We start from the raw sequence: 26,545 nt of genomic DNA, 5'->3' as shown, positions 1-26,545 counted from the left end.
TGTTCAATCTCTTACTTGCTGCAGTGTTTGTCTCCCAGTTGATAACAGGGTAGTTAAAGTCTCCCATTACTACTGTGATACGTTTCCTACATATATTTGTTAATTAATTAGCAAAGTTCATTTATTTCTTCTGCTTGGTTGGGTAGCCTGTAGTATACCCCTATGGCAATATCACTTCCCCCCCGCCTTTTATATTGACCCAGATAGATTCTGGAGGGCTTTTATCTTTGATCATGTGCATTTGTGTAGATATATAGTATTCTCTTATATATAATGCCACTCCCTCTCCTCTTTTTGTAGTTCTGTTTCTTTTGAACAATTTATATCCATCCATCAGTCAGATAAAATAAGATAACCTTTATTGTCATTTTTTTTACTGTGGGCACAATGGCACACATCAAAAATAAAATTTAGTTGGCTGCTCTCAAAGTGAAACACATACATGACACACACCTAAACATACTATATATAACATATGTATAGACCCATATCCCTACATATACATAACAAATAAATATTAAATACTGTCTATCTTGAATATATAACAGAAGGAGGGAGCTGGAGAGTTCACAAGGTTAATGGCTGAATCTGGATGTTCTGTTACAGATACCACGAAGCCCCCTCTCAGAAGGGAACCGGGAAAACAGGTCATGAAGAGGATGTGTGGTGTCCCAGATAATCTTACAGACCCTGTTCAAGCAATGCTTCTGTGCTATGTCCTGGATGGGAGGGAGGGTACTGCCAATAATCTTTTCAGACATCCTCACCACTCTCTGCATCACCTTCCTGTCTGAAGCAGTGATGCTTCCAAACCAGACTGTGATGCTGTATGACAGGATGCTCTCGATCATCCTCCTGTAGAAAGTGGTCAGGACAGGGGAAGGAAAATGTGCTTTTCTCATGCGATGCAGAAAATGCAGACACTGCTGTGTCCGCTTCACCAGTTTCTCACTGTTGAGCAACCAAGCCAGCCTACTGGTTAGCTGCACACCCAGGAATTTGATGCTGGTAACCATCTCCACAGGTGAATCATTAATGCACAGCGAAGTGTGGCTTCCCTGCCTTTTCTGAAATCAACAATGATCTCTTTGGTTTTTCCGGTATTTAAAACTAGGCTGATTTCCTTACACCAGTTCACCAACCCCTCAACCTCTTTGCGGTAAGCTTCCACCTTGTCATCATGAATAAGGCCCACTACAGTCATGGGTGTCATCCCACCAGGTTTCTGTAATGCCAACTATGTCATTATGTCTGTACATTAGTGTGTTTCCTGCATCTCCTACTGCTTATTTGAGTTTTTGTTTTTCTCATCACTCCCTGCCTCATTGTTTGATTTGTTTTCTTGGGATTTATGATTGATTTTGTGAGATTCTAGAGATTCTAAAGATTGGTAACCCCCTCCCCTCAATTTTAGTTTAAAGCCCTTCTGATGAGTTGGGCCAGTCTTTTTCTGAGTTAATTAATTAACTCAGAATTAAGAATTAATTAAGAGATCCTTCCTTCTGCCTACCTTATTCCTAGGTTTATCATCAATGAAGGATCCTTTGCACTTTTTGATGCACCTTAATATGCACAGTGGTTCATTCCACATTTGTGAATTGACCACAGCAGAAATGTTTCTATTATGTCATCCCTGAGGAGGAATAAAGCTCATGATAGATTTGCCTGAATTCTTTAGACAAAGACTCTTCATTTCAGATGCTACTCACTGTGACCCCTGCCCAGAAGACCGATATCCCAACAAGAACAAGGACCACTGCATTGCCAAGAAGATCCACTTCCTTTCCTATCAAGACTCCCTGGGATATGCTTTAAGTTCTCTCACACTTTCTCTCTCTATGATCACGTTGGCAGTTCTGGCAATTTTCCTTAAACATCATGATACACCAATCGTCAAGGCCAACAACCAAGATCTCACCTATGTCCTCCTCGTCTCCCTCTTGCTTTGCTTCCTCTGTTCCTTTCTCTTCATTGGTCAACCCAGGAAGCTCCTCTGTCTCTTCCAACAAACTGCCTTTGCCATTCTTTTTTCCCTTGCAGTTTCCTCTGTCTTGGCAAAAACTGTCATGGTGATTCTGGCCTTCATGGCCACCAAACCAGGGAAGAAGGCAACAAAGTTCTTAGGAAAACCACTGACCAACTCCATTGTCTTAGCCTGTCCCCTGGTCCAGACACTTCTTTGTGCCATCTGGCTGGTAACCTCTCCCCCATTTCCCAACATGGACTTCCACTCCTTAGTAGGAGAGACCATCTTGGAATGTAATGAAGGTTCATCTTTGATGTTTTATGCTGTCCTCACCTACCTGGGTTTCCTGGCACTCATCAGTTTCACGGTGGCCTTTCTGGCTAGGAAATTGCCTGACAGCTTTAATGAAGCCAAGTTCATTACTTTTAGCATGCTGGTCTTTTGCAGTGTTTGGATCAGCTTCCTCCCCACCTACCTGAGCACCAAAGGGAAATCCATGGTGGCTGTGGAGATCTTCTCCATCTTGGCCTCTGGGGCTGGTCTCTTGGCTTGTATCTTTTCCCCCAAATGCTACATTATCCTATTGAGACCCCATCTGAATTGTAGGGAAAATATTATGAGACACAAGAATCTCTGATTTATACTTTTATTTTGAATTTGGAACATTATTGTATTTTATCTGGTTTCTTAAAAATAATGAATATTACATTATTGGTAATCTAATGGTGGGCCTGATCACAAAGTATTAGTTAATCATCAACTATCACCTACGATTTTATTTTTTATATACTCCTGTTGTCCGCAGTGAGGCTGAGTGATCAACGTGGAAATAAACTATGGTATTAATTATGTGGATATTAGTTTATAGTGGGGCAATTCCCATTTTATTTATTTTAATCAAGAGTTTTTATAAATGTCTTAAGTTGTATTTACAATCAGCATTTTTAAATTTATTTATTTCCATAGATTCCTGAGGCTTTGCTGATTTTCCAACTAATTTTTCATTAAATCGAGTATTAGAGGTTTATTAAAAAACTATAGAGATTCTATGAACCATATTGTTTTATTCTCTATTAATTTAGTAGAGAAATATACTTTATTAATAAATAAGATCAAGCGAATAGATAATAATGGATATATTTCTACCACTCTTCTTACTAATTTTAATCCTTTCCAACTATTATGAAGAAGGAAGGATGGCAGAGGCTGTAAAAAAAAAAATAGAAAACTGCAGATTTTATTGTTGTAATTGAAAAGTAATAGTAAGTGTTTGCATGAGAAGAGTCCCATGGAGAATGTGTGAGAGAATTTATGGAAAATGCATGTGAAGGAGAGAAAACTAATTTTTAGTGGTTTGTAACAAAAACTTTTCCTGTCTCTTTTGTTTTTCAACTGGCTGTGTTGCTTTAAGAGCAAGAGAGACAGAAAGAAGGGGGGGAACTGTTCGTTTAAAACTTTTTTTCCTCTCTGCTTAGAATTCCGGTTTGCGAGTGGAGATGAAATTTAATGACCACTCTTGCAGTTTCAGATTACAAAGTTTCACTTGAAAGAAGAGACAGTAATTGTTGGACAATTTTTTTGGGGGGGGGGGGAAGAAAATTGTTGAGTTTAAATTCTTTAGTTAGACCTATATATCCATCAACCTAAAGAAATGACTCTGAATTGTTTTACTTAAGTTTTGTAAATGTTTAACCTACTTAATAGAAATTTGTTTCCATCTGAATGGTATTTGATTAACTTGGAATTTGACTTATTGACCAAAGGAAAATAACCTGGAGGTCTTATTGTAGTTCTATTTGCAGCATTTACCACAGTTGAGCAAATTAAGTACTTGAGTACTCAATTTGTGGACAGAATTCCACATAAAAATTGTCATTTAACACTTTTTGATATTTCTTATTAGTAAGCTACTTACAGGAGTATTAACTGTGTTAGAAGTGCAAAAAGTATATTGTATTGTATGGCTTTACTTATCCCATCCCAAAATGTTTTATCTTTTATCCAGGCTGTTGCTGAAATAACCTTAGGACACAATCGAGCTTGTCCTTGAAATGGGACTGATTTAATTAATATTGTTCTTCCTATCCCAAAATTTGATTTTCAATTTTATTTTCAGAATGACTTATCTCTTCAATGCTCTTTACTGACTATATAGGCTGTATTTCATATCATCTGCCTACACTGCAGTGCAATCCTCACCACAACGCTCAGAATTATCTGCTGCTATTTTAGCTTTCCACACCTTTTCTCAACAGACTTTAACTCTCTGACTCTCATTATGTGTGCCAACTTATTTTTAATTTTCCAGGTGCTTACATCATGCCCAGGATTGACCCCAATCTTATGGCTTTGTTTTTAACTTTACAGCAGCTGTCCTTTGTTTCTCACATATGCATATAAAAATAAAAAAGGAGGGATCAAGGGTACCTAATTTGGCATGGATAAATCATCAAGTCAATAAAGTCCTAATAACTTTAAATCAGCTAAATATTTCTTTTCAAAAAACTACTGCCTACCAGCATCACTTTCAGCAGAAAGCTGTGCTCTCTAATCCATTGGGCAACCACCCAACGATGTCATGGCATCAAGTCCAGAACCCAATACTGGAAATGAAGCAGGTGACTCTTCAGACAGCACAACGTCCCTTTCGCTCTCACCATCGCAGTTGACCAACAACCTGGGGCAATGTGAAAAACCTAACCTCCAAAGCACAGATGGTTCTGTGGCAACAGGGAAAAGAACTTACACCAGAGAATTTATGCACTGCCATATTTGTGGTTTTGACTGCAAATTCCTTAGTCATTCTTTGCCTCTCTTTCCTTCTTAATTGCTGTGTGCGGGCTCAAGCTCTCCTACTCATTCTTTAGACTCATGGATGAAATATAATATTTGGGTGCAATTAGCTAATATCACACAAGTGACAGACCTTTGTATTTCTGAATCATATGATATGGAAAATCTATTCTCTACCTGTCTTATACCTTTGTGTGTTCCCGCTTCAGTTTTAAAAAATTATACTGGCTTAAGCAATTTTTTATCAGACAATGAATTTCATTATGCAACTAGGGTCATGCCTCTTACATGTTACCTCTTGATGCTATTATTTTACATACACCAATTATAGCTGTTCCTACAAATCTTACCTGTGCAAAAATTGTCAATTGTACTACTTCATCGAAAAAACCTCATTGTATACATGTCAGTCAAGGAATTTTAAATTGTACCTCCTTTCAAGAGGTATCTTTTAATTATGCACATATATGGTTATTCAATGTTTTTTTTTCTCTACTTTCAATTTTCCACACTAAACTTCCATTAACTTACCTCAGGAACAAGTTATGTTTGTATAAACAAATGCAAAGTTATATGTCCCCTGACTAAGACCCACTAACTACTCCTGCTTAGGATAATGTCCTCATTAATAAAATAGAGAAGAGTGAGATATGGGAGAATTTGCACGTGCAGCAAACTGCCATGCTCCCCCCCCCACAAACCTCATAACCTTTTGATACCCTTTGTCCTAATGAAGCAGCCAGAAGGTCATACCCTTTTGACTTAATATCTTACCTACCTAAACAGATAATATGCTTAGTTCCTTCTCCTATCTCTTCCTGTCTTTGTTAGTTCCTTCTGTTTTCATCTACCTGTATTTGTTCTTACCTGATCTTTGACCATGTAATGTGTTACTAGAAAATAGTTGCTTACATGAAGACATTTTCCAATGAAGAAACCTTTGTCAGCATTTAATGGTAAAGCCTATGTATGTAACAAGTATATAGGAAGCAATAAACTCAAGAGTTTGTCAAGCTGTGTCCTGCAGCTTCAAATCTCTGCTCAAGACATGCCTGAGTCTTTTTCTTAGCGTTCTACACGCAAGCAACCAGAACCACTTGTGAATAGCCAAACTTTATTGTTTATTACCTATTGTCAAGCATCAAAGAAACATTATTCTGCTTGAGCCATTTTTTGTTTCTTACCTTGCCTACAAACGCAGGGGGAGGGGAATGTTTGGAGTGCTCAGTACACCTACAAATGGTTCCCATAAAGAGCCATTGAGGTGGATGGGAAATATTATAAGAACTATATTTTAATATATTTTAATTAACAAGAGTGATGTGATGTAAGCTTTAACTAATATTATGCTCAGGATTTGGCTACATGAAATAACCTGTGTGCTAATTCTATGAAGAAAACATTTTTACAAGAAGTGTCAACTGAAAGTCACAGATGGTGTAAGATATTACCCGTGTAGGGCCGTGTGGTAAGATTTGTGTGAACTTCTCTTTTTCCTATGTGTGTGGTCTCAAGATATAAACTTCTGTGTTTTAGTGTGTTAAAGGTAGATAAGAAGTCATCCATTAGGTTAAGCGAGGGCAGCAAGCTGTATAAAAATGACACTCTGGGAGTAACTCAGGGTTCAGAATTTGTCATGCTAATACTCTGAACCATTTTGCGCAAATAAACCTGTTTTCTCCAACCATTCATGGTCTTGTCTTCTGATGTAAGTATCGTGGTTTTTACACTACAATTCCATTAGGCTGAGAATTGAAGATTTTTCTCATAACAATTATCTGACACTTAATTGGGGAATGTAACCTATGTTGTCAAGGGGGAAGAGAGGTTCTATACTATTAATTTACTGCTCTGGTATCAATTTAACCAGACCTAGTTTTCTATTCATCAATGCCGATGTGTTGTACTCAATAAATTTTGCATTAGAGATTGGAATGTCTCAGCTGTGCTTACTTCATTGGAATCATCAATCAAAACCTTGACACCTATGTTACAAGAACCTCACCAGCCTACTTGCCTTCCCCTGGGAATGACCAGATAAGGTTTCATGGATTCTGGGGGAAGTCATGATTATGGCATTTATGGCAGCATAATGACTCCAAGCCTAGCCCTCTCTTGACCCCTCTCTCCAGTCAAGCTGGCAATTCCCTACAGTATACTCCTATATACATATGTTGTCATTTAAGGCAAATATAAAACAGGTTAAAATTACAAAAGAAAAAAGAAAAACAAACATGATACCTGACCTCAAACCAAAACAGTATCTACACATTGGCTACATGTAGAAATTAAATAAAAAGGAAAGAGAGGAATGCATGTTTCAGGTTCAATATTCATTGACTAGAATCAGATATAGAGAAAAAGGAGAGTTGCATTGCATCCTGTCCTCCATATCACTCTACTCAACAAGGCTAGAAGAATACCATGGTTGATCACATTCTTCCCCCACCAAATGACAGCAGACAAATTTCCTGGGCTCTAATCAGTTGTTAGGCAACTCTCCCGCACAGTTTAAGTTAGACTCCACCTCTCCATTTTAAAGTGAGACAGGAGAAATGAACTTCTATATCATTCCTAACCAAGCAGGATAATAATCCATTTCTTTCACACACACATACTTACATTATTGATACTCTTACAAGGCTACAGCTGATCCCATGCTTAGCACCCCCGCTATCTGAACAAACTCTGGCACAGGCCAGACTCCATCTTGGATACACCCAAAGGTGATTTATCAGGACGTAACTGGATTTTCTTGTTTTTTTCTTATTGACCCCCTCTTCTTTGGGGCAGCCCTTTAGATATTGGAAGACTGCTAACTTCAAAAAGTCACTGAATGAATGGCCATAACTCAAGGACTATGCGTACTCCTATCTAAAATAGCATTTGTCATTTATAAAACCTGGGACCATGACAAACATTTGTAAAAGTAGCTAAGAATTACAGCAGCTAAGATAAACAAGGCTATTTGGAATTTTTCATGAAAACCTTTATAAGAATTATTCTATTGGAACTGGATGAAGAAACTATGATACTAACATCCCATAATAAAATCTTTTTGCAATGGGGGGTCACTCTCTCATGCCATATGATACATTCCTGTGATTTGATGCTGTTCCTGATGTTAACGCTGTGACAATGGATGTCAACGCTCTGACAACTGAGAACCAGCAGCCATTTTTACTTTTGCTTTTAATGTGCCTTTTCTATTCTTTTAGAGTTCATATGTAGAAGTGGGGATGGGGTAAATGCCTGAGGGTTTAGCTAGCCATAACAATGTAGAAGTGTGGGAACTCAAGGATGTATTCTGATAAGGTTTTCATGGGCTGAGGGGCCGGAGAGAAAAGCCCGCAGTTTGTGCTAATTGGAGAATGTGATTTATGATAGCTTTTGTGGGGTGGGAATTGCAATTTGTTACTTTGTATCTGGGAGGAGGGAATCTCATTCTTGGGTTCAACTATGTAAGTGCTGATACTTTGTTTCCTAATAAAATGTTCTTTAAGGAAGAATTCTTGCCTAGAAATTCTTTTACTGGTTTCATCTATCGGAACCGTGACACCTGATGTCTAGATTCACAGGCTTGCAATTATCTTGTAATGTGATGGTCACTATAGAATGCTGAAAGCCACGGTTTCTCATTTCCAGCCACCCCAGTTGCTAAGGATCTATTTATTCTTTCAGCTTCTTGCCTATCTTAAGAATGTCCAATTCAACAACAGTACTGGAAATAAAGTCACAACCTCAGAAAATGGACCAGGAAAAGCTCAATATGATGTTCTGTACTGGCTTTTGCTCCGCAGTCAGTCTTTTGTCCCCATAAAAGTTGGACAAATGGATCCTAAGTTTCCCCCAGGCCAGGAAGTTACCATCATCTCTGATGCAATGACCTGGGCCAGAAAGGTGGGCTAGAAAGAAATGTTCTGATTTCAGAAAAATGATTCATTCTCTCCTAGGGATGCAGAATTTTTTTTTCATTGAAAAAAAGGGTGGATTGAATCAGAAAAATTGATAGCCAAGTGGTGAAAAGATATTTTCATGAAACAGATTCAAGTCTGATGTCAACGCTGCTAATATTGGATATTCTTGCTTTGACAAAATAAGCAGAACTGTCTGGTATTTTTAGGGTTAATTTAGATGATGTTGGAAGGGGAGGAGTAAGAATATGTGTAGAGAAGGGGCTTTAGAATGGAAGTGAAACTTTGCCCCCAGCCTGATTGGAGACCGTGATTTATGACAGCAAAATAAAGGAGGGAAAATGCCAGTTTGAATGCCTTTCAGGAGAATGCAAGGGACTCGCAGGAGTCTTCTCCAGCATCATACTTCAAAGGCCTCAATTCTTGTAAAGTGATGGTCACTATAGAATGCTGAAAGCATTATGGTCCAATTTTCACATCCATACATTGCAACTGGGAAAACCAAGGCCTTGACTATATGCACTTTTGTTGGCAGGGTGACGTCTCTGCTTTTTAGTGTGCTGTCTAGATTTGCCATAGCTTTCCTCCCAGGAGCAAGCGTCTTTTAATTTCTTAGCTGCAGTCCCCATCTGCGGTGATCTTGGAGCCCAGGAAAATAAAATCTGTCAATACAATAATTATTGTATAAAGGTTTTAAACAAAGATTGTTTTCCTTATTTACAGCTTTTATTGATTTGTTGTACACTGCCCATGACTTTGCTAGAGATATGTGCTCCATTTATTCCCTTGTCTCGTGGGTATAACTAAAGCCTCTAGGCATTGGTATGATGACTCACACTTCCTAAGGTGAAGCGGACTGCCAACCTGCCCCATCAGCAACCATTCTATCTGAACATACGATGGTACAGGCCAAACTCCATCTTGTGTGCAGGTGTTCACTTTGAGGTAGTTCATAAAGGCAACTTCACCTTGACTCTCAAGTCCACCTGTTCTGTGGATTAGCAACAAGAGACACAAACATGTTTTTAACTATGTAATGTACAAACAATCTCTATTGCCCTACAGATAGGACAATTGCTTTCCCCTCAAATTATCAGAAGAACAGTAATTCTCAATGTATCCCCTGTGGACATCAACCCACAAAAGTTTTCCAAGGTTAAAACTGCTATAAAATATATTCTATAAAATATATTCTCTGAGTTCTCCCAGCGGTGGAGGACTTTGCCTTGTCCTCCAAAGAGCTAACTGTGGGGTTTGGTGAGACTCAGCTTGCCTTTGTGTCAAAGCCCAAACGCAGGTAAGAGAAAATATGATTGATACAGTATTTTATTGATGGATTAGTCTTGCAACCTTATTATTAAAATAAAATACAGCACACAGTCTCATTTCAGAATAGGACAGATAGGATGAACTAAAGTGATAAAATACAAATGGCTTAATACAAAGTGGCATCAGATAAATTAACCCTGAGGCCATCCAGGGTTGTGTCTGTGGTGCTAAAGCTCTGATGGTATTTCTGAGGCTCCCTGCAATTCAGCTTCCGGACAGACCTTGATTTCTGATCTGGGAGGGACGGTGACAAGGATGACTGGGCTGCCTCTCCTGTTGCTTCTGCTGATCCTCTGGCTCCTGACTCCAGTTACTGCTAAGAAGATTCAGACCATCTGTCCATTGAAAATACACGTGAAATTTCGAGGTCAGTGGGAATTTTACAGGCCTGGTGATCTGATTATTGGAGGGAATTTGCCCCTGAATACTTTTGTGGAGTCCAGAGCCCCAGATTTTCAAAAAGACCCATCACAATTTCTTAATGACATCACGTAAGTTTCACCTGGAGGGGAAAAAAATGTAGGTGACTGTTTTCTTTCCTTTGGATTTTAAGAAATGCTCATTCTAGGGATCTTCAGCTCTTTGTCCTTTTCTCAATAAAGAGGAAAATTCAAGAAACAGGTTAGAATTCTTGTCTTTAAAAAACTTTTCCTGAGGGGGCATGACCTGTCTTTCCAGAAGTTCTTTTCAGAATGATTATCAACTATATAAAAGTAGATAGTGAAGAAGTTGACTTGTAACAGTGGTGGCGAACCTATGGCATGTGTGCTGGAGGTGGCACTCAGAGGCCTCTCTGTGGGCACGCACAGTTGCCTCAGCCCCGCCTCCCCCATGGCCCCCTTCTCACCAGCAGCCCCCCTGGAGGAGAGTCACCCCTGAGCGTGGTCCACATGGAGCAGCCGGGCAGTGGGGACAGGACTCTGCCCTCACCTCCCATCATGCGCAGATGATGCTGCGGGGTACGGGCGGAGGGTGTGGCTGCCACGGTGCTTCTTGGCCTCTTCGGCAATCTACTACAGTGGGCCGTGTAGGTGGTGGGTGGGTTTGCAGGGGAGTGGGGGTGGAGCAGGCGGGGCACAGAGCACGGCAGGCGGGGAGACAGTGGCGGGTTTGGGGCACTCAGTCTCTAAAAGGTTCTCCATCACTGACTTATAACATTCATTTGGACATAAAAGCATAGTAAAAAAAAACCCTCAAAGTTTGATCTTTTTCCAATGTGGATATTGTAAAAACAAAACAAAAACCAAATCCTCCTCAGCTTTGGAATCAGCAGTGCTCGTGAATAATGTTCCTTACTAAATCTGGGCTGTGACCCTCGCTGGAGTTGTTGCTCAGACATGAAGAAGCTGCTCTGAGAGAGGAAGAAACTGGTTAGGGAGGAAGAGGAGCAATTGGGGAGGATTTCAGCCAATGGGGGAAAGTGAAGAAGGGAGGGAGAATAGAGGGAGATAAGATGATCTGGGATAAGGATGGCAGGTGTTTCTCCTTTCTCAGAGATCCATCCAAGCACAATCAAGGAACATCCCTAAAAAGCCAGAAAGAACCCAATGGAACTTGCCACTTACTGCTGCAAGGACACACACAAAATGTTTTTCTCACTATAGACTCTTACTCAAAAAATACCATCAATTCCTGGCCTTGATGTTTGCTGTCATGGAGGTGAACAAGGATCTGCTTCTTCTCCCCAACATCACCCTTGGCTTCCGCATCTATGAAAATCAGAAGATGGAGAGGAAGATTTTCTTATACAGCCTCTCCTTGCTCTCCACACGAGGTCAAATGGTTCCAGGTTACAAATGTGACAGGAAGGACCCTCTGCTCTCTGTCATTGGAGGTCACAACTCCGAATCCTCAAGGCAGATGGCCTCCATCTTCAGCATCTACAAGGTCCCACAGGTAAGGGGTTTGTGTGTGGAGTACACAAACAACCGAAGCACACACAGAAGCCAAGGAAGAAAACAAAGGTGTTTGGTGGGAGGTGGCATACACCAAGGGTGTGTGACTTAGATAATCGATCCTAAAGCTGAATTGGTTTTTCTATTTTGTATGTCAAGATACATTTTTATTTAACTGCACAAAGATATTGGCATAATTCAGAACTGCAGTATTTGCGAAGAGGAATCACTTCCTGACTTTCATAAAAGTTTATCATCTTTCTGCACTTTTCAGTGCAGTTTAATCAGGTTGATGATTTGTTCCTTTGACTTCTGATCTATCACAACTAGACAACACAAGTCAATGTTGGCTCTTCCTAAGAAGGGAGGAAGATGAAGCTGAGTCAGTCTGACTGGTGAGTCAGTCTGACTGGTAGGGCAATAAACTACACAATGGGGAGCCTTAAAGTCACCCTAAAACTTAACTTTGTTTTTGAAAGAAGAATCTCACTTTCTCCAGCTTGGTGTTGGCTCGGAGTCCACTCAGGGAGACAGAAGCGTTCATCCTTCCTTCTTTCGGATTAACCCCAAGGAATCTGCTCAGTATGAGGGTCTAGTCCATCTGCTCCTGCATTTCCAGTGGAACTGGGTTGGGCTGGTGGCCAACCAAGATGACGGTGGGGAACATTTCATTTCATCTCTGCTGCCAATGCTGAAGGAGAAGGAGATCTGCCTGGTCTTCACTCAAATAATGAAATTTGATTTTTACACTGATCCAGGTACAAAATTACATCATCTTTTCAACACTTGGTCTAAAGGTGAAGTGATTATTTTTTTGGGAGACTACAGTGCTACCACAAATATGTGGATAGTTGTGTTTGTTCATCAAACACAGAGCAATATATTTATGAAGGTGTGGATCTTTACATCCAGTTGGAAATTTAATGTGATAAACTCTGGAGATATATTGCATTTTATGAAGACCTACCATGGTGCTTTGCATTTTAGGGAACACACCAGAGATGTCTCAGAGTTCAGCCATTTTCTCATGTCTTTAGACCCTTTGAAACCACAAGGGGATTTTTTTTCTCTCTGTATGGTGGCAACTGATCTTTGGCTGCAAGCTCCAGAAACTAAGAGTGATCTTTGAAAAGTGGGAGAAAGTCTGTACTGGAGAGGAGAATTTACAGAGTCTGCCAGCTTACCTGTTTGAAACAACTATGACAGGTGAAAGTTACAACATCTACAATGCCATTTATGCTGTGGCACAAGCATTACATGTAATTTATGGATCAGGAGCGCAAACAGCTATGATGAGACTTGGAAAGAGGATCTTAGATATCCCGCCATGGCTGGTAATCTCTGTTTTTTTTAAATCCAATCCACAGATCCTTAGAGCTAACATACAGAGGAAGTTCCCCATGTGTAGAACATAGAATAATAGAGGTGGAAGGGATCTCAGTGGTCTTCTAACCCAAACCCTGCTCAAGCAGGAGACCCTATATCACTTCAGACAAATGGTTCTCCAGTCTCTTTTTGAAGGTCTCCAGTCCACCCACAAATTCTGAAACCAGTTCCATTGGTTTTGCTCTCACTGTTAGGAAATTTCTCCTTAGTTACAGGTACCTTCTCTCAATAATAATAATAACAAAAACAACAACAACAACAACAACAAAGTTGGAAGGGACCTTGGAGGTAATCTAGTCCAACACCCTGCTCAGGCAGGAAATCCTATAGCATTTCAGACAAATGGCTGTCCAGTCTCTTCTTAAAAAACTCCAGCGTTGGAGGATTCACAGCTTCTGGAGGCAGGTTGTCATTGTTCTAACTGCTTCACTTTTTGGTTAGTTTCCATCTTGTCCTTCTTCTAGGTGCTATGGAGAATAGCTTGATTCCCGCTTCTTTGTGGCAGCTAGTGAGATATTAGAATACTGCTATCATGTCACCCCTGGTCCTTCTCTTCATTAAACTAAACATACTCAATTCCAGCAACCGTTCCTTATATGTTTTATCATCCAGTCCCCTAATCATCTTTGTTGCTCTTCTCTGTACTCTTTCTAGAGTCTCAACATCTTTTTTACATTGTGGTTACCAAAACTGGATGCAGTATTCCAAGTGTGGCCTTATCAAGGCATTGTCAAGCGGTATTAACACTTCACATGATCTTGATTCTATCCCTCTGTTAATGCAGCTTAGCACTTTGTTGGCTTTTTTGGCAACTGCAGCACATGGCTGGCTCATATTTAAGTGATTGTCCAATAGGACTCCAAGATCCCTCTAATAGTTACTACCATTGAGCGAGTTGTCACTTATATTGTACCTGTGTATTTGTTTTTTCTTGCCAAAAATGTAGAAGCTTACTTTTTTCACCATTGAATTTCATTTTGTTAGATAGCACCCAATGTTCAAGTCTGTCCAGATCCTTCTGTATCTTAAGCCTATTTTCTGGAATGTTGGCTATTCCTGCCAGCGTGGTGTCGTCTGCAAATTTGATGAGTTTCCCATCTATCCCCTCATCCAAATCATTGATGAAGATGTTGAAGAGCACTGGGCCCAGAACAGAGCCTTGGGGCAACCCACTGCACACTTCCCTCCATGTAGATATAATTCTATTGAGGACCACACGCTGAGTATGGCCTGTCAGCTAGCTACGAATACATCTGATGATGATGCTGTCTAACCCACATTTTTCTATCTTATCAAGTAGTAGGTTGTGATCTACTTTATCAAATGTCTTACTGAAGTCCAAGTAAATTATATCCACAGCATTCCTCTGGTCCACTAATTTTGTTACCTGGTCAAAGAATGCAATAAGATTTGTCTGGCATGATCTCTTTTTGACAAACCCATGTTGGTTTTTTGGTAATGTGTTCTAGGTGTTTGCTGATTTGCTGCTTGATTATCTTTGCCAAGATCTTCCCAGGTATTGAGGTCAGGCTGATAGGTCTGTAGTTTCCTGGATCCCCTTTTCTTCCTTTTCTGAAGATGGGAACTACTTCAGCTCTTTTCCAGTCCTCTTGTAGTTCCCCAGTGTGCCAGGATCTTTGAAAAATAGTTCAGTGGTTCTGAGATCACATCTGCCAGTTCCTTGAGAATCTTGGGGTGTAGTCCATCTGGTTCTGGTGATTTGAACTCATCTATGGTGGACAGGTGCTCACTTATCATTTTCTTGCCTATCTTAACTTGTATTTCTAATCTATATTTATGGCATTTTTTGATAGGTTGGACTGTTTTTTTCCCTTTGTGTAAATACAGATGCAAAAAAGGAGTTAAATAGTTCTGCTTTCTGCTTGTAGTTTGTCACATTCTTGCCACTTTCATCCATTAATGGACCAATCATTTCCTTAACTATTTTCTTGTGTTTTACATGTTGAAAGAAGCTTTTTTTGTTATTTTTGACCTTGGTCGCAAGCCTTAGTTCATTTTGAACCTTAGCTTTCCTCACTTCATCTTTGCAGGCTCGGACTATTTACTGATATTCTGCTTTACTTATGTGTCCCTCTTTCCACTTTTTATATTTCTCCTTTTTATCTTTCAATTTACCAGAGAGTTCTTTATGCAGCCATGTTGGTTTCTTTTGAGAGCTGTTGTTTTTCTTCTTTGTTGGTATTGTGCTAGACTGGGCTTTTATTATCTCATTTTTCAAAATTTCCCAAGCTTCTTGAGTTGTTTTCCCCTTGAGGATTCTCATCCAGGAATTGTTCCCAAGCTCTCTCTACGTTTATTGAAATTAATTCTCTTAAAATCCAAGACTCTAGTTTGATTGTGATCTATTGCTTGTGCTTCCAGAATGTTGAATTCCAGTATTGCATGATCACCCCCCCCCCAAAGATTCCTGTGGCTTCAACACCTTCTATCATTTCATCTCTGTTAGTGAGTATTAGATCCAATATGGCTAATCCCCTAGTTCCCTTCTCTGCTTTTTGGGCCACAAAGTTGTCTGCTACGTTTACAAGGAATATGTTTGATCTTCCACTTGATGCAGAGTTTTTCTCCCAGTTGATGTCAGGGTAATTAAAGTCCCCCATTTCTATTGTGATGTGCTTCCTACATTCCTTAGTTATCTGCCTGGTAAAAAATTCATCTATTTCCTCTGTTTGGTTGGGTGGCCTATAGTATATACCTATGACAAAGTCATTGTGCTGACCCAGGGCCCTGAACGAAGGCAAAGCAATTAGCTGGTCAGAACAATTGTCTTTGTAAGCACTGCCAACGTTCACCCAACAGCCCCCACATATGCTGGCACAAGTTCAATAAAACAGTCAACAAAGTTAAACAGTTCTTTAAAGTAAAACAGACAACAAACTAAGTATGATCTTTTCAACGCCCAGCTTGCCTGTGACCTGCAAACTGCAAAACTGAGGACAGCAAAGAGAAATCAGAAAAAAGCAAACTTGGTCCAAAATACAAAGAGTCCAGGTACAGGAACGCACATCACAAGAGTTCACATTTGTTCCCGGCAAATGCCCCATCCCACAGTGTCTCCTTAAATACCTACTCCCCAGGTGTGCCTTGTGGAATGGGGCGTGACGCTCTTCTCCTGAGCAAGTGAGCCTGCCTCTGTTGTTCCCTCCTCCTCTCTGCTCTCCTTGCTCTGGGATCAGGTGGGGAGGGGCCTTGCTCCTCGCCTGAGCTCCGCCTTCCCTGTTCCAAACTTAAAGGGCCCTGGCCTACCTCAGCCTGTTCCTCCCCACAGTCCTCCGAAACCACAGACACCCCCTCCTGGGCCTCAACAGGGAACTCCATGTCGTCCTCAGAGTCAAGCTTGGACGGAGGCATGACAGTCATTTTCCCCCCTTTTATGTTTACCCAAATGCAGTTTTCATCATTGTTGTGCTCTATTTCTGTAGAGATGTAGTGATTTCTTATATAGAGAGCAACTCCACCTCCTCTTTTATTTGCTCTGTTTCTCTTAAATAATTAAAATCCCTCTAGCTGTGTGTTCCATTTGTGGGTTTTATCCCACCATGTTTCCGTAATGGCAACAATATCATATCTGCCCTCATTTACCTGAATTTCTAGCTAACCTGTTTACTGTTCCTACTCTGTGCATTGGTGTATAGACATCTGAGTCCTTTATGACTGGCCCTGTGTTTACTTTCTATATAACATGTGTGGTGCCTGAGTTCCCCTGTGTTCTTACCGCCTGTTCGGTTAGTAAACCTTGTGTTGCTCTCGCTAAAAAAGCTTGATTTTACTTGACAGCAAGGTTGGTATTCTTGTCCACACACATATCTATGTTACATGCACTGATAACCTGTAATTTTTTGATTACTGGGGACAGGGAAGTTCTGTATCATTTAACTCACTGTCCCCGTTGTTTAGTTAAAGCAGATTAAAACAGCTATATTTTTAAAAAAGACAATAGTACAGATTAAGTATAATATTTGATTCAATACAGGTAGAAGGGGGGAAGGAGAAATAAAACAAACCAATTGTACATAAGATTCATGTATGTATTACCTTCCCAAAAGGTTTTCAGAAGTATTGAAAGCTTGTCAATTTCATGGAATGATCATTACACAGAGTGATCCAGAGTAAGATGACAATTCTGCCAGATGCTGCAACAGGTCAACTGAAGTCCTAGTAGACATATTTGCGGAACCACCTCTGTTTCCTTCATGTTGTAGCCTGAATCTAGTTGTAGCAAGACACTTGACTCAATCCATTGTAACCCTGGTTTTCGTTACTATGGCTTATGCTGTGTGATCCCTCCGATATATTTAATTTGCCATTTGTTGCACTGAACTGCTTGTTGTGTGAAACCACCCTCTGCCGACTTTAACACACACAACAGGAATCACCGTAGACTAAAATTCATGAAACTGTGCTTTTTTTCTGCATCAAACCATAAAGAATGCACCTTTATGTCCGTTGAAGTCACAAATCAGGGCAGGCACTGCAAGGAAAACAAATTGTTAGAAGAGTGGGAAAGTGTTAGTAATTTGTGAACGTCTCTTTCCATTCAGCTTCTTCCCTATTTGAGGAACATCCAGTTCAATAACACTGCTGGAGATGAAATCTACTTCTCAGAGAATAGACTGGGGTCTGCTCGTTATGATCTTTTCAACTGGGTTCTCCTCCCCAATCAATCTTTTGTCTCTGTGAAAGTTGGACAGATAGATCCAGGGGCTCCTGCAGGACAGGATTTCACCATTAACTCTGATGCAATTGTCTGGGCAAAAAAGGTGAGCTGGAAGGTAAAATAAATCCAGTAAAAGGGTCATTCTCTTCTGGAGATTCAAAACAGCTCCTTTACTGGAGAACGGGTTACTGAATCAAAAATATGGCAACCATTTGATGAAAAGCCTGTTTCATATGTAACATATTTGAGGTTTGATTTGTGACATATCAAAAAAAGTTGAGATCAGGAAGAAATTCTTCTTGAAACACAGGATGCAGTTAGAGCAGCCAAGAGTGGTTTCCATGGATGATTCCCATAAAGATGGACCTCCATCACTGTTTGCTTCTGAAAAGCTGTAGCTCAATTCACAATCCTTCTTTTGCATGTCAAGCAACAGTTCCAAACCCCAGAATCCATTGGTGGTTTAGAGTGGCATTAGCCTTAATCCTCCAAGAGCTTTTCCTGGTTTGTGCTTCACTTGAGTTAAAGATTGAGTCTGAAGATATTCTAAGGATGGAAAGAGAACTATACAAATGAAGGAGTGAAGCATGGCTGAAGACATCTACAGTATTTCTGTTTTCTCTTTTAGAAGGTGCCCTTTGCCAGATGTGGCATGAAGAGGTGCCAGGCAGGAGAGAGGAAAAGTGTTCCAGAGGGTGAGGAGGTTTGCTGCTACCAATGTGCCCCTTGCCCAGAAGGGACCATTTCTAATCAGACAGGTAGAGCACACTTTCAATGTAGCTTTTCCAGGATCAAGGAAGCCAATTGGTAGAAACAAATATTAATTTTGTTGTTATTTTTAGTCGATTGATATTCTTCAACATATTCATGCTTTTCAGCAGAATTTCTATTCATGGATCTAAACTAGCCTTCTGCCCTCCTCCCCAGCCACCTTTCCTGCTCCTCAGCAATTTAATGAAGGGTAGTTTCAGGGCACAAATAATGGGTTCCCTACTAGATGTTCTAGTCCTACTATTGCTGCAAACTACATCCAGGAAAACAAGCTACCAAACTTTTTGTGAAGTAGTGGGGTGTAAAGTTGAAGCTTTGATTTTCATTATTTAGGGCGTGCTTTCCTCTCAGTGCTATCAGTCTCCCAGAAGATAAAGAGACCAGTTGGAGAAGAGGGAGATCCATCTAAGTCTGCCTGCCCTTCCCTGCAAAAAATTGTCTGAATGAGTTGATGCAAAATAGAAGTAGAGAACTGGATCCCCACAGGGGGAAACATCCTTGTCTCGAGCTAACCTATCCTCAGGATAATTGAAGTACTCTTGATTTCAGATTCTGCAAGCTGTGACCCCTGCCCAGAAGACCGATATTCCAACATGGACAAGGACCACTGCATTGCCAAAAAGATCCACTTCCTGACCTATCAGGAGACCCTGGGATACACTTTAGTAACTCTAGCATTTTCTTTCTCTGTGATCACATCTGCAGTGCTGGTGATATTCCATAAACATCGTGACACACCAATTGTCAAGGCCAACAACCGAGATCTCACCTATCTTCTCCTGGTCTCCCTCCTGCTCTGCTTCCTCTGCTCCTTCCTCTTCATTGGTCAACCTGGGAAGCTCACCTGTCTCTTACGACAAACTGCCTTTGCCATTCTCTTTTCCATTGCAGTTTCCTCTGTCTTGGCAAAAACTGTCATGGTGGTTCTGGCCTTCATGGCCACTGAGCCAGGGAACAAGGCAAGGAAACTCTTGAGAAAACCACTGACCAACTCCATTGTCTTAGTCTGTCCCCTGGTCCAAACAGTTCTTTGTATTATCTGGCTGGTAACCTCTCCCCCATTTCCCAACATGGACTTCCACTCCTTAGTAGCAGAGACCATCTTGGAATGTAATGAAGGCTCAACTTTAATATTTTATGCTGTCCTCGCCTACCTGGGTTTTTTGGCCCTCGTGAGTTTCACAGTGGCCTTTCTGGCTAGGAAATTGCCCGACAGCTTTAACGAAGCCAAGTTCATTACTTTTAGCATGCTGGTCTTTTGCAGCGTTTGGATCAGCTTCCTCCCCACCTACCTGAGCACCAAAGGGAAGTTCATGGTGGCCGTGGAGATCTTCTCCATATTGGCCTCTGGGGCTGGTCTTTTGGCTTGTATCTTTTTCCCCAAATGCTACATTATCCTACTAAGGCCACATCTGAATTGTAGAGAGAATATAATGAGGCACAAAAATGTCTGATTTGTCCTGGGATTGGGAAATTTTACTTGGATTGGGGCATTTTGGCAGTTGTCCCTGGTAAAGGCCCAATCATCTTCTGAGTAATATACATTGATATCAAAGATATGGATATTTATTAAACACATTTATGTAGCCACCCAACTCACACATGTGACTCTGGGCAGCTGAAAAAATATTTTTTTAAAAAAATCCATCCTATAATAAATCCATGATATAAAAAAAAACATAACCCACAATTTATAGCAGGAAGGTTTCCCACTTCAATAAAATGTGCTGGATTGTGTTGGGTGGCTGGGGAGCAGGAGGTGAAGATTTTTATTTTACAAAAGTAAATGTTGCAAATTTTAAAAGATATATATTAATTTCCATTTTCTTTTTCTGGTCTGTCTTTAATGTCCTTTAGTATTTTCTGTTTATTTGTTCCTGGAGAGCCTTCTTCTCCTCTTCTGGCTCTCGGCTCCATCTGAGAAAATGGTTGGGAGAACATTTCCCTCTGCCAGGTTCTGAAGGGAGAAAATCAATTACTCCCCCTGTACTTTTCTCATTTTCTTCCTTCATCCCTATTGCCTCTTCTCATCACTCAAGGACGTGTTCTGATAAGGTTTTTGCGGGCTGAGGGGCCAGAGAGAAAAGCCCATAGTTTTTGCTAATTGGGGAATGTGATTTATGACAGCCTTTGTGGGGTGGGAATTGCAATTTGTTACTTTGTATCTAGGAGGAGGGAATCTCATTCTTGGGTTCAACTATGTAAGTGCCGATACTTTGTTTCCTAATAAAATGTTCTTTGAGGAAGAATTCTTGCCTTGAAGTTCTTTTACTGGTTTCATCTATCGGAACCATGACACCTGATGTCTAGATTCACAGGCTTGCAATTATCTCGTAATGTGATGGTCACCATAGAATGCTGAAAGCCACAGTTTCTCATTTCCAGTCACCCCAGTTGCTAAGGATCTAATTGTTTATTTCAGCTTCTTGCCTATCTTAAGAATTTCCAATTCAATGACAGTACTGGAAATAAAGTCACAACCTCAGAAAATGGACCAGGAACAGCTCAGTATGATGTTCTCAACTGGCTTTTCCTCCGCAATCAGTCTTTTGTCCCCATAAAAGTTGGACAAATGGATCCTAAGTTTCCCCCAGGCCAGGAAGTTACCATCACATCTGGTGCAATAACCTGGGCCAGAAAGGTGGGCTAGAAGGAAATGTTCTGATTTCAGAAAATGATTCATTCTCTCCTAGGGACGCAGAATTTCTTTCTCATTGGAAAAAAGGGTGGATTGAATCAGAAAAAGAGATAGCCAAGTGATGAAAAGATATTTTCATGAAACAGATTCAAACCTGATTTATGCCATGTCTGAGGAGGGATGGATTAGGAAAAAAATCCTAGCTGAAACCCAGGATGAAATTAGAGAAGGTAACAGTAAACTCCACGGATCATTCCTGTTTAATAGCAATAACAATAGCACTTATATACTACTTCACAGTGCTTTACAGGCCTCTTTAAGCAGTTTACAGAGTCAGCATCTTGCCCTCAACAATCTGAGTTCTCATTTTACTGACTTCAGAATTTGGTTGCAATATTGCATTCTAACTATTGTGCCACCATGGCTCTTACAACAGAAAGAAAGGAAGGAGGAGAAAGAAAGAAAAGGAGAAAGAAAAAGGAGGGAGGTAGTGAGGAAGGAAGCAGATGAAAGAAGAGGGAGAGAAAAAGAGAAGGGAAATAAGAGATGGAGGGAGCAGGAGAGAAAGAAAAAATGGAGAAAAAGAAGGAAAGAAAGGAGAGAGTAGAAGGAAGGAAGGAGAGAGAGAGAAGAAAGGTAGAAAGAAAAGGGTGTGAAGGAAGGAAAGAAGGAGGAAAGGAGGGAGAGAGAGAGAATAGCAACACCAATAGAACTTAAGACTTATATGCTGCTTCTCAGTGCTTTCACAGCCCTCTCTAAGCTATTTACAGAGTCAGCATATTGCCCCCAGCAATCTGGGTCCTCATTTTACTGACCTCAAAAGGATGGAAGGCTGAATGGACCCTGTGAGGATTGAACTGCTGCCGGTTGGCAGAATTAGCCTGCAATGCCGCCTTCTAACCACTGTGCTACCACTGCTGTTAACTGAAACATTATGATTCCTTCTTTTAGAAAAAGCTATAGCTCAAAGGCACAATGTGCTCTTCCATTTCCAGCTGACCTTCACCAGCTTCTTGTTCCCACTGGTGATGATGCGCAGCTGGCCAGCACTGCTCCTTGCCATGGAAGGCCTGCCTCACTAAGTCGCTCATGGTGATTTACTCAGCAGATCCTGCTAATAAGGCCTTGTGTAGCTAGTAGCTGCCTTGTGAAGGGTTAATCCTGGCATACCTCATCAACAGCAAGAAGTAAAATATGATGAAGGTCAGTTGAAATGATAAACCAGAGGGTGGCAGCAGGGCAAAGAGGGTAGCTATGGCTGGGTCTATGTACCATGCTTCTGGGCTGAGATAGTTGAGGCTTCATGCTGTAATTTGGAGCTTCATGGCAAACTGTGCCTCTGGGGCTGCTTTCCATGCTGTGCTTCATGGGCCTCTTTGTGCACTGTGCAATGACAATGCTTTCCAAGCTGCATGGCATGAGATGGCACTTCTTAATTACATTAGAAAGTCCAGCATATGGGAGGAAGAACACAATGATTCACTAAGGAGAACAAGAAGGAAGGTCCATTGTGGCAGTGGCAGGGGGATATAGTAGCATAATGTAGTCAAAATGGCAGAGCTGGGGGAGATAGCTGGGTAGGGGGAGTTGAAGGGGAGGCAGACCCTTCCCTTGGAAGACCTCAGGCACAGGGCTAGGAGGGATCAAGCCAGGAATGTCTTCAATCAACATGGGACCTTGGCTAACAACCGATAGAATTCATTTGACCACAATTACTGGAATTGTCATCATGAAGCATGGTATGTTTCTGTTAATGTTTGCTTCTCTTAACAATGGAACTGTTGTTTCCAATTTGGGTGGCTGATTCAGGACTTCCTGTGGCTGCCTTACATGAGAGAAGCACAAATTGGTTAGCTGGCAATGCCACTGGTCTCTGTTCCCCAGAAGCTGTTCCCAGTTGACATTCCAGAATGGTGAACCAGCTTTTCTAAAGACCTTTGGAAGATGGAGATATCAATGTGGGAATTAAATGATGCATGATCATTGAATAGACCATCCCAGGTATTCCTCTTTTCTCTTTTAGAAGGTGCCTTTGCCAGGTGTGGCGTGAAGAGGTGCCAGGCAGGAGAAAAAGAAGTGTTCCGAAAGGCAAGGTGGGTTTGCTGCTACCAGTGTGTCCCTTGTCCAAGAGGGACCATTTCTAATCAGAAAGGTAGAGCAACCTTCAAATGTAGATCTTCAGGATCGAGGAAGCCATTCAATAAACTCAAATATTACCCTGTGCAACATCTAGAGGTCTTCCTGGACTCATAACTCCTGCTTGAGGATGGAGTGGCAGTTTTGGCTAAGAAGGCCCTTTCACAGCTTTGTTTATGTGCCAGTTGCACCCAATTCCTGGATGAAGGATGCCCTGATCCACTCTTGTTTGGATTATTGCAATATGTTATATATGGGGCTGCCCTTGAAGAGTGTATAGAAACTTCAGCTTTTGCAACAGGCAGTAGAAAGAGCAGCTATGTTTCTTGTAGGGCACATTATCCCTCCGCTTGGTCAGCTGCTTTGTTTGGCCTCATCACTCTTGACCTTCTGAGGTTCCCCCAAGCCTGCTTCTGCCAGTAGACATGGGGACCCCAAGAGCAAGGTAAACCCATGAGTTGGCTTTATTATTATTAACATCCCTATGTCTATTATTCTCTTCTCTGGTTTTAGTTCTGATAATTTCTAATTCCTTTTAATAATTATTGTTGTTATTGTTAATTGCAAAGTCATGTCTGACCTTTCACGACCCCATGGACAACATCCCTCCAGGCCTTCCTGTCTTCTACCATCTTCAGAAGTCCATCCAGCCACCTCATTCTCTGTCGCCCCCTTCTTCTCTTGCCCTCCATCTTTCCCAGCATTAGTCTCTACTCCAGGGAGTCCTTCCTTCTCATTAGGTGGCCAACGTACTTGAGTTTCAACTTCAGGATCTGGCCTTCTAAAGAGCAGTCGGGGTTGATCTCTTCTAGGAATGACCTATTTGAATGCCTTTTAGGAGAATGACAAGGGACTCGCAGGAGTCTTCTCCAGCACCATAGTTCAAAGGCCTGAATTCTTTGTCGTTCAGCCTTTCTTATGGTCCAACTTTCACATCCATATATTTCAACTGGGAAAACCATGGCGTTGACAATACGCACTTTTGTTGGCAGGGTGATGTCGCTGCTTTTTAGTGTGCTGCCTAGATTTGCCATGGCTTTCCTCCCAGGAGCAAGCATCTGCGGTGATGTTGGAGCCCAGGAAAATAAAATCTGTCAATACAATAATTATTGTATAAAGGTTTTAAACAAAGATTGTTTTCCTTATTTACGGCTTTTATTGATTTGTTGTACACTGCCCATGACTTTGCTAGAGATGTGTGCTCCATTTATTCCCTAACTAAATCTATAACTAAATCCTCTAGGCATTTGTATGATGACTCACACTTCCTAAGGTGCAGCGGACTGCCACCCTGCCCCATCAGCAACCATTTTATCTGAACATACGATGGCACAGGCGAAACTCCATCTTGTGTGCAGGTGTTCACTTTCAGGTAGTTCAAAAAGTCAACTTCACCTTGACTCTCAAGTCCATCTGCTCTGTGGATTAGCAACAAGAGACACAAACATGTTTTTAACTATCTAATGTGCAAACAACATCTACTGCCCAACAGATAGACAATTGCTTTCCCCTCAAATTATGAGAAGAACAGTAATTCTCAATGTATCCCCTGTGGACGTCAACCCACAAAAGTCTTCCAAGGTTAAACCTGCTATAAAATATATTCTATAAAATATATTCTCTGAGTTTTCCCAGCAGTGGAGGACTTTGCCTTGTCCTCCAAAGAGCTAACTGTGGGGTTTGGTGAGACTCAGCTGGCCTTTGTGTCAAAGCCCAAACACAGGTAAGAGAAAGCATGATTGATACAGTATTTTATTGATGGATTAGTTTTGCAACCTTATTATTAAAATAAAATAAAATGCAGCACACAGTCTCATTTCAGAATAGGACAGATAGGGTGAACTAAAGTGATAAAATACAAATGGCTTAATACAAAGTGGCATCAGATAAATTAACCCTGAGGCCATCCAGGGTTGTGTCTGTGGTGCTAAAGCTCTGACGGTATTTCTGATGCTCCCTGCAATTCAGCTTCCGCACAGACCTTGATTTCTGATCTGGGAGGGACGGTGACAAGGATGACTGGGCTGCCTCTCCTGTTGCTTCTGCTGCTCTCCTGGCTCCTGACTCCAGTGACTGCTAAGAAGATTCAGACCATCTGTCCATTGAAAATACACGTGAAGTTTCGAGATCAGTGGGAGTTTTACAGGCCTGGTGATCTGATTATTGGAGGGAATTTGCCCCTGATGACTTTTGTGGAGTCCAGAGCCCCAGATTTTCAAAAAGACCCATCGCAATTTATTAATGACATCACGTAAGTTTCACCTGGAGGGGAAAAAAATGTAGGGGACAGTTTTCTTTCCTTTGGATTTTAAGAAAAGCTCATTCTAGGGATCTTCCGCTCTTTGCCCTTTTCTCAATAAAGAGGAAAATTCAAGAAATAGGTTAGAATTCTCTGTCTTTAAAGAACTGTTCCTGAGGACAGAGAACAACAACAGTATATACATAAATTATATGTGGGGGCATGACCTGCCTTTCCAGACGTTCTCATCAGGATGATTATCAACTATATAAAAGTAGATAGTGAAGAAGTTGACTTATAACATTCATTTGGACATAAAATCATAGTAAAAAAACCTCAAAGAAAAGTTTGATCTTTTTCCAATGTGGATATTGTAAAAACAAAACAAAACAAAACCCTCCTCAGCTTTGGAATCAGCAGTGCTCGTGAATCATGTTCCTTAGTGAATCTGGGCTGTGACCCTCACTGGAGTTGTTGCTCAGATCTGAAGAAGCTGCTCTGAGAGAGGAAGAAACTGGTTAGGGAGGAAGAGGAGCAATTGGGGAGGATTTCAGCCAATGGAGGAAAGTGAAGAAGGGAGGGAGAATAGAGGGAGATTAGATGATCTGGGATAAGGATGGCAGGTGTTTCTCCTTTCTCAGAGATCCATCCAAGCACAATCAAGGAACATCCCTCCAAAGCCAGAAAGAACCCAATGGAACCTGTCACTTACTGCTGCAAGGACACACACAAAATGTTTTTCTCACTATAGACCCTTACTCAAAAAATACCATCAATTCCTGGCCTTGATGTTTGCTGTC

General features: G+C 41.0%; 1 protein-coding gene across 1 annotated transcript; it reads left to right on the top strand.

Annotated features, from left to right (window-relative positions):
• Positions 1–11,655: 11,655 nt before the first annotated feature.
• Positions 11,656–20,186, top strand: LOC120313810 (vomeronasal type-2 receptor 26-like). The gene is made up of 3 exons (XM_039356087.1): positions 11,656–11,898; positions 18,590–18,656; positions 19,282–20,186. The coding sequence occupies exons 1-3, from the start codon at positions 11,656–11,658 to the stop codon at positions 20,184–20,186; spliced, it is 1,215 nt and encodes a 404-aa protein (XP_039212021.1).
• Positions 20,187–26,545: the final 6,359 nt, after the last annotated feature.

This window comes from Crotalus tigris, unplaced genomic scaffold (assembly GCF_016545835.1).
Source record: "Crotalus tigris isolate CLP2741 ecotype Arizona unplaced genomic scaffold, ASM1654583v1 scf7180000018785.583249, whole genome shotgun sequence".
Lineage (NCBI taxonomy): Eukaryota > Metazoa > Chordata > Lepidosauria > Squamata > Viperidae > Crotalus > Crotalus tigris.
Note: the sequence above shows the minus strand (reverse complement) of the source record. Positions and strands in the feature narration are given on the sequence as shown.

Bases quoted from the DNA above. Each gene is read 5' to 3' on its own strand.
- LOC120313810 (XM_039356087.1), top strand. From the start codon at position 11,656: ATGGAGGTGAACAAGGATCTGCTTCTTCTCCCCAACATCACCCTTGGC. The intron at 11,899-18,589 runs GTAAGGGGTTTG...TTTCTCTTTTAG, and splicing joins GCATCTACAAGGTCCCACAG to AAGGTGCCCTTTGCCAGATG. The intron at 18,657-19,281 runs GTGAGGAGGTTT...TCTTGATTTCAG, and splicing joins GAGGAAAAGTGTTCCAGAGG to ATTCTGCAAGCTGTGACCCC.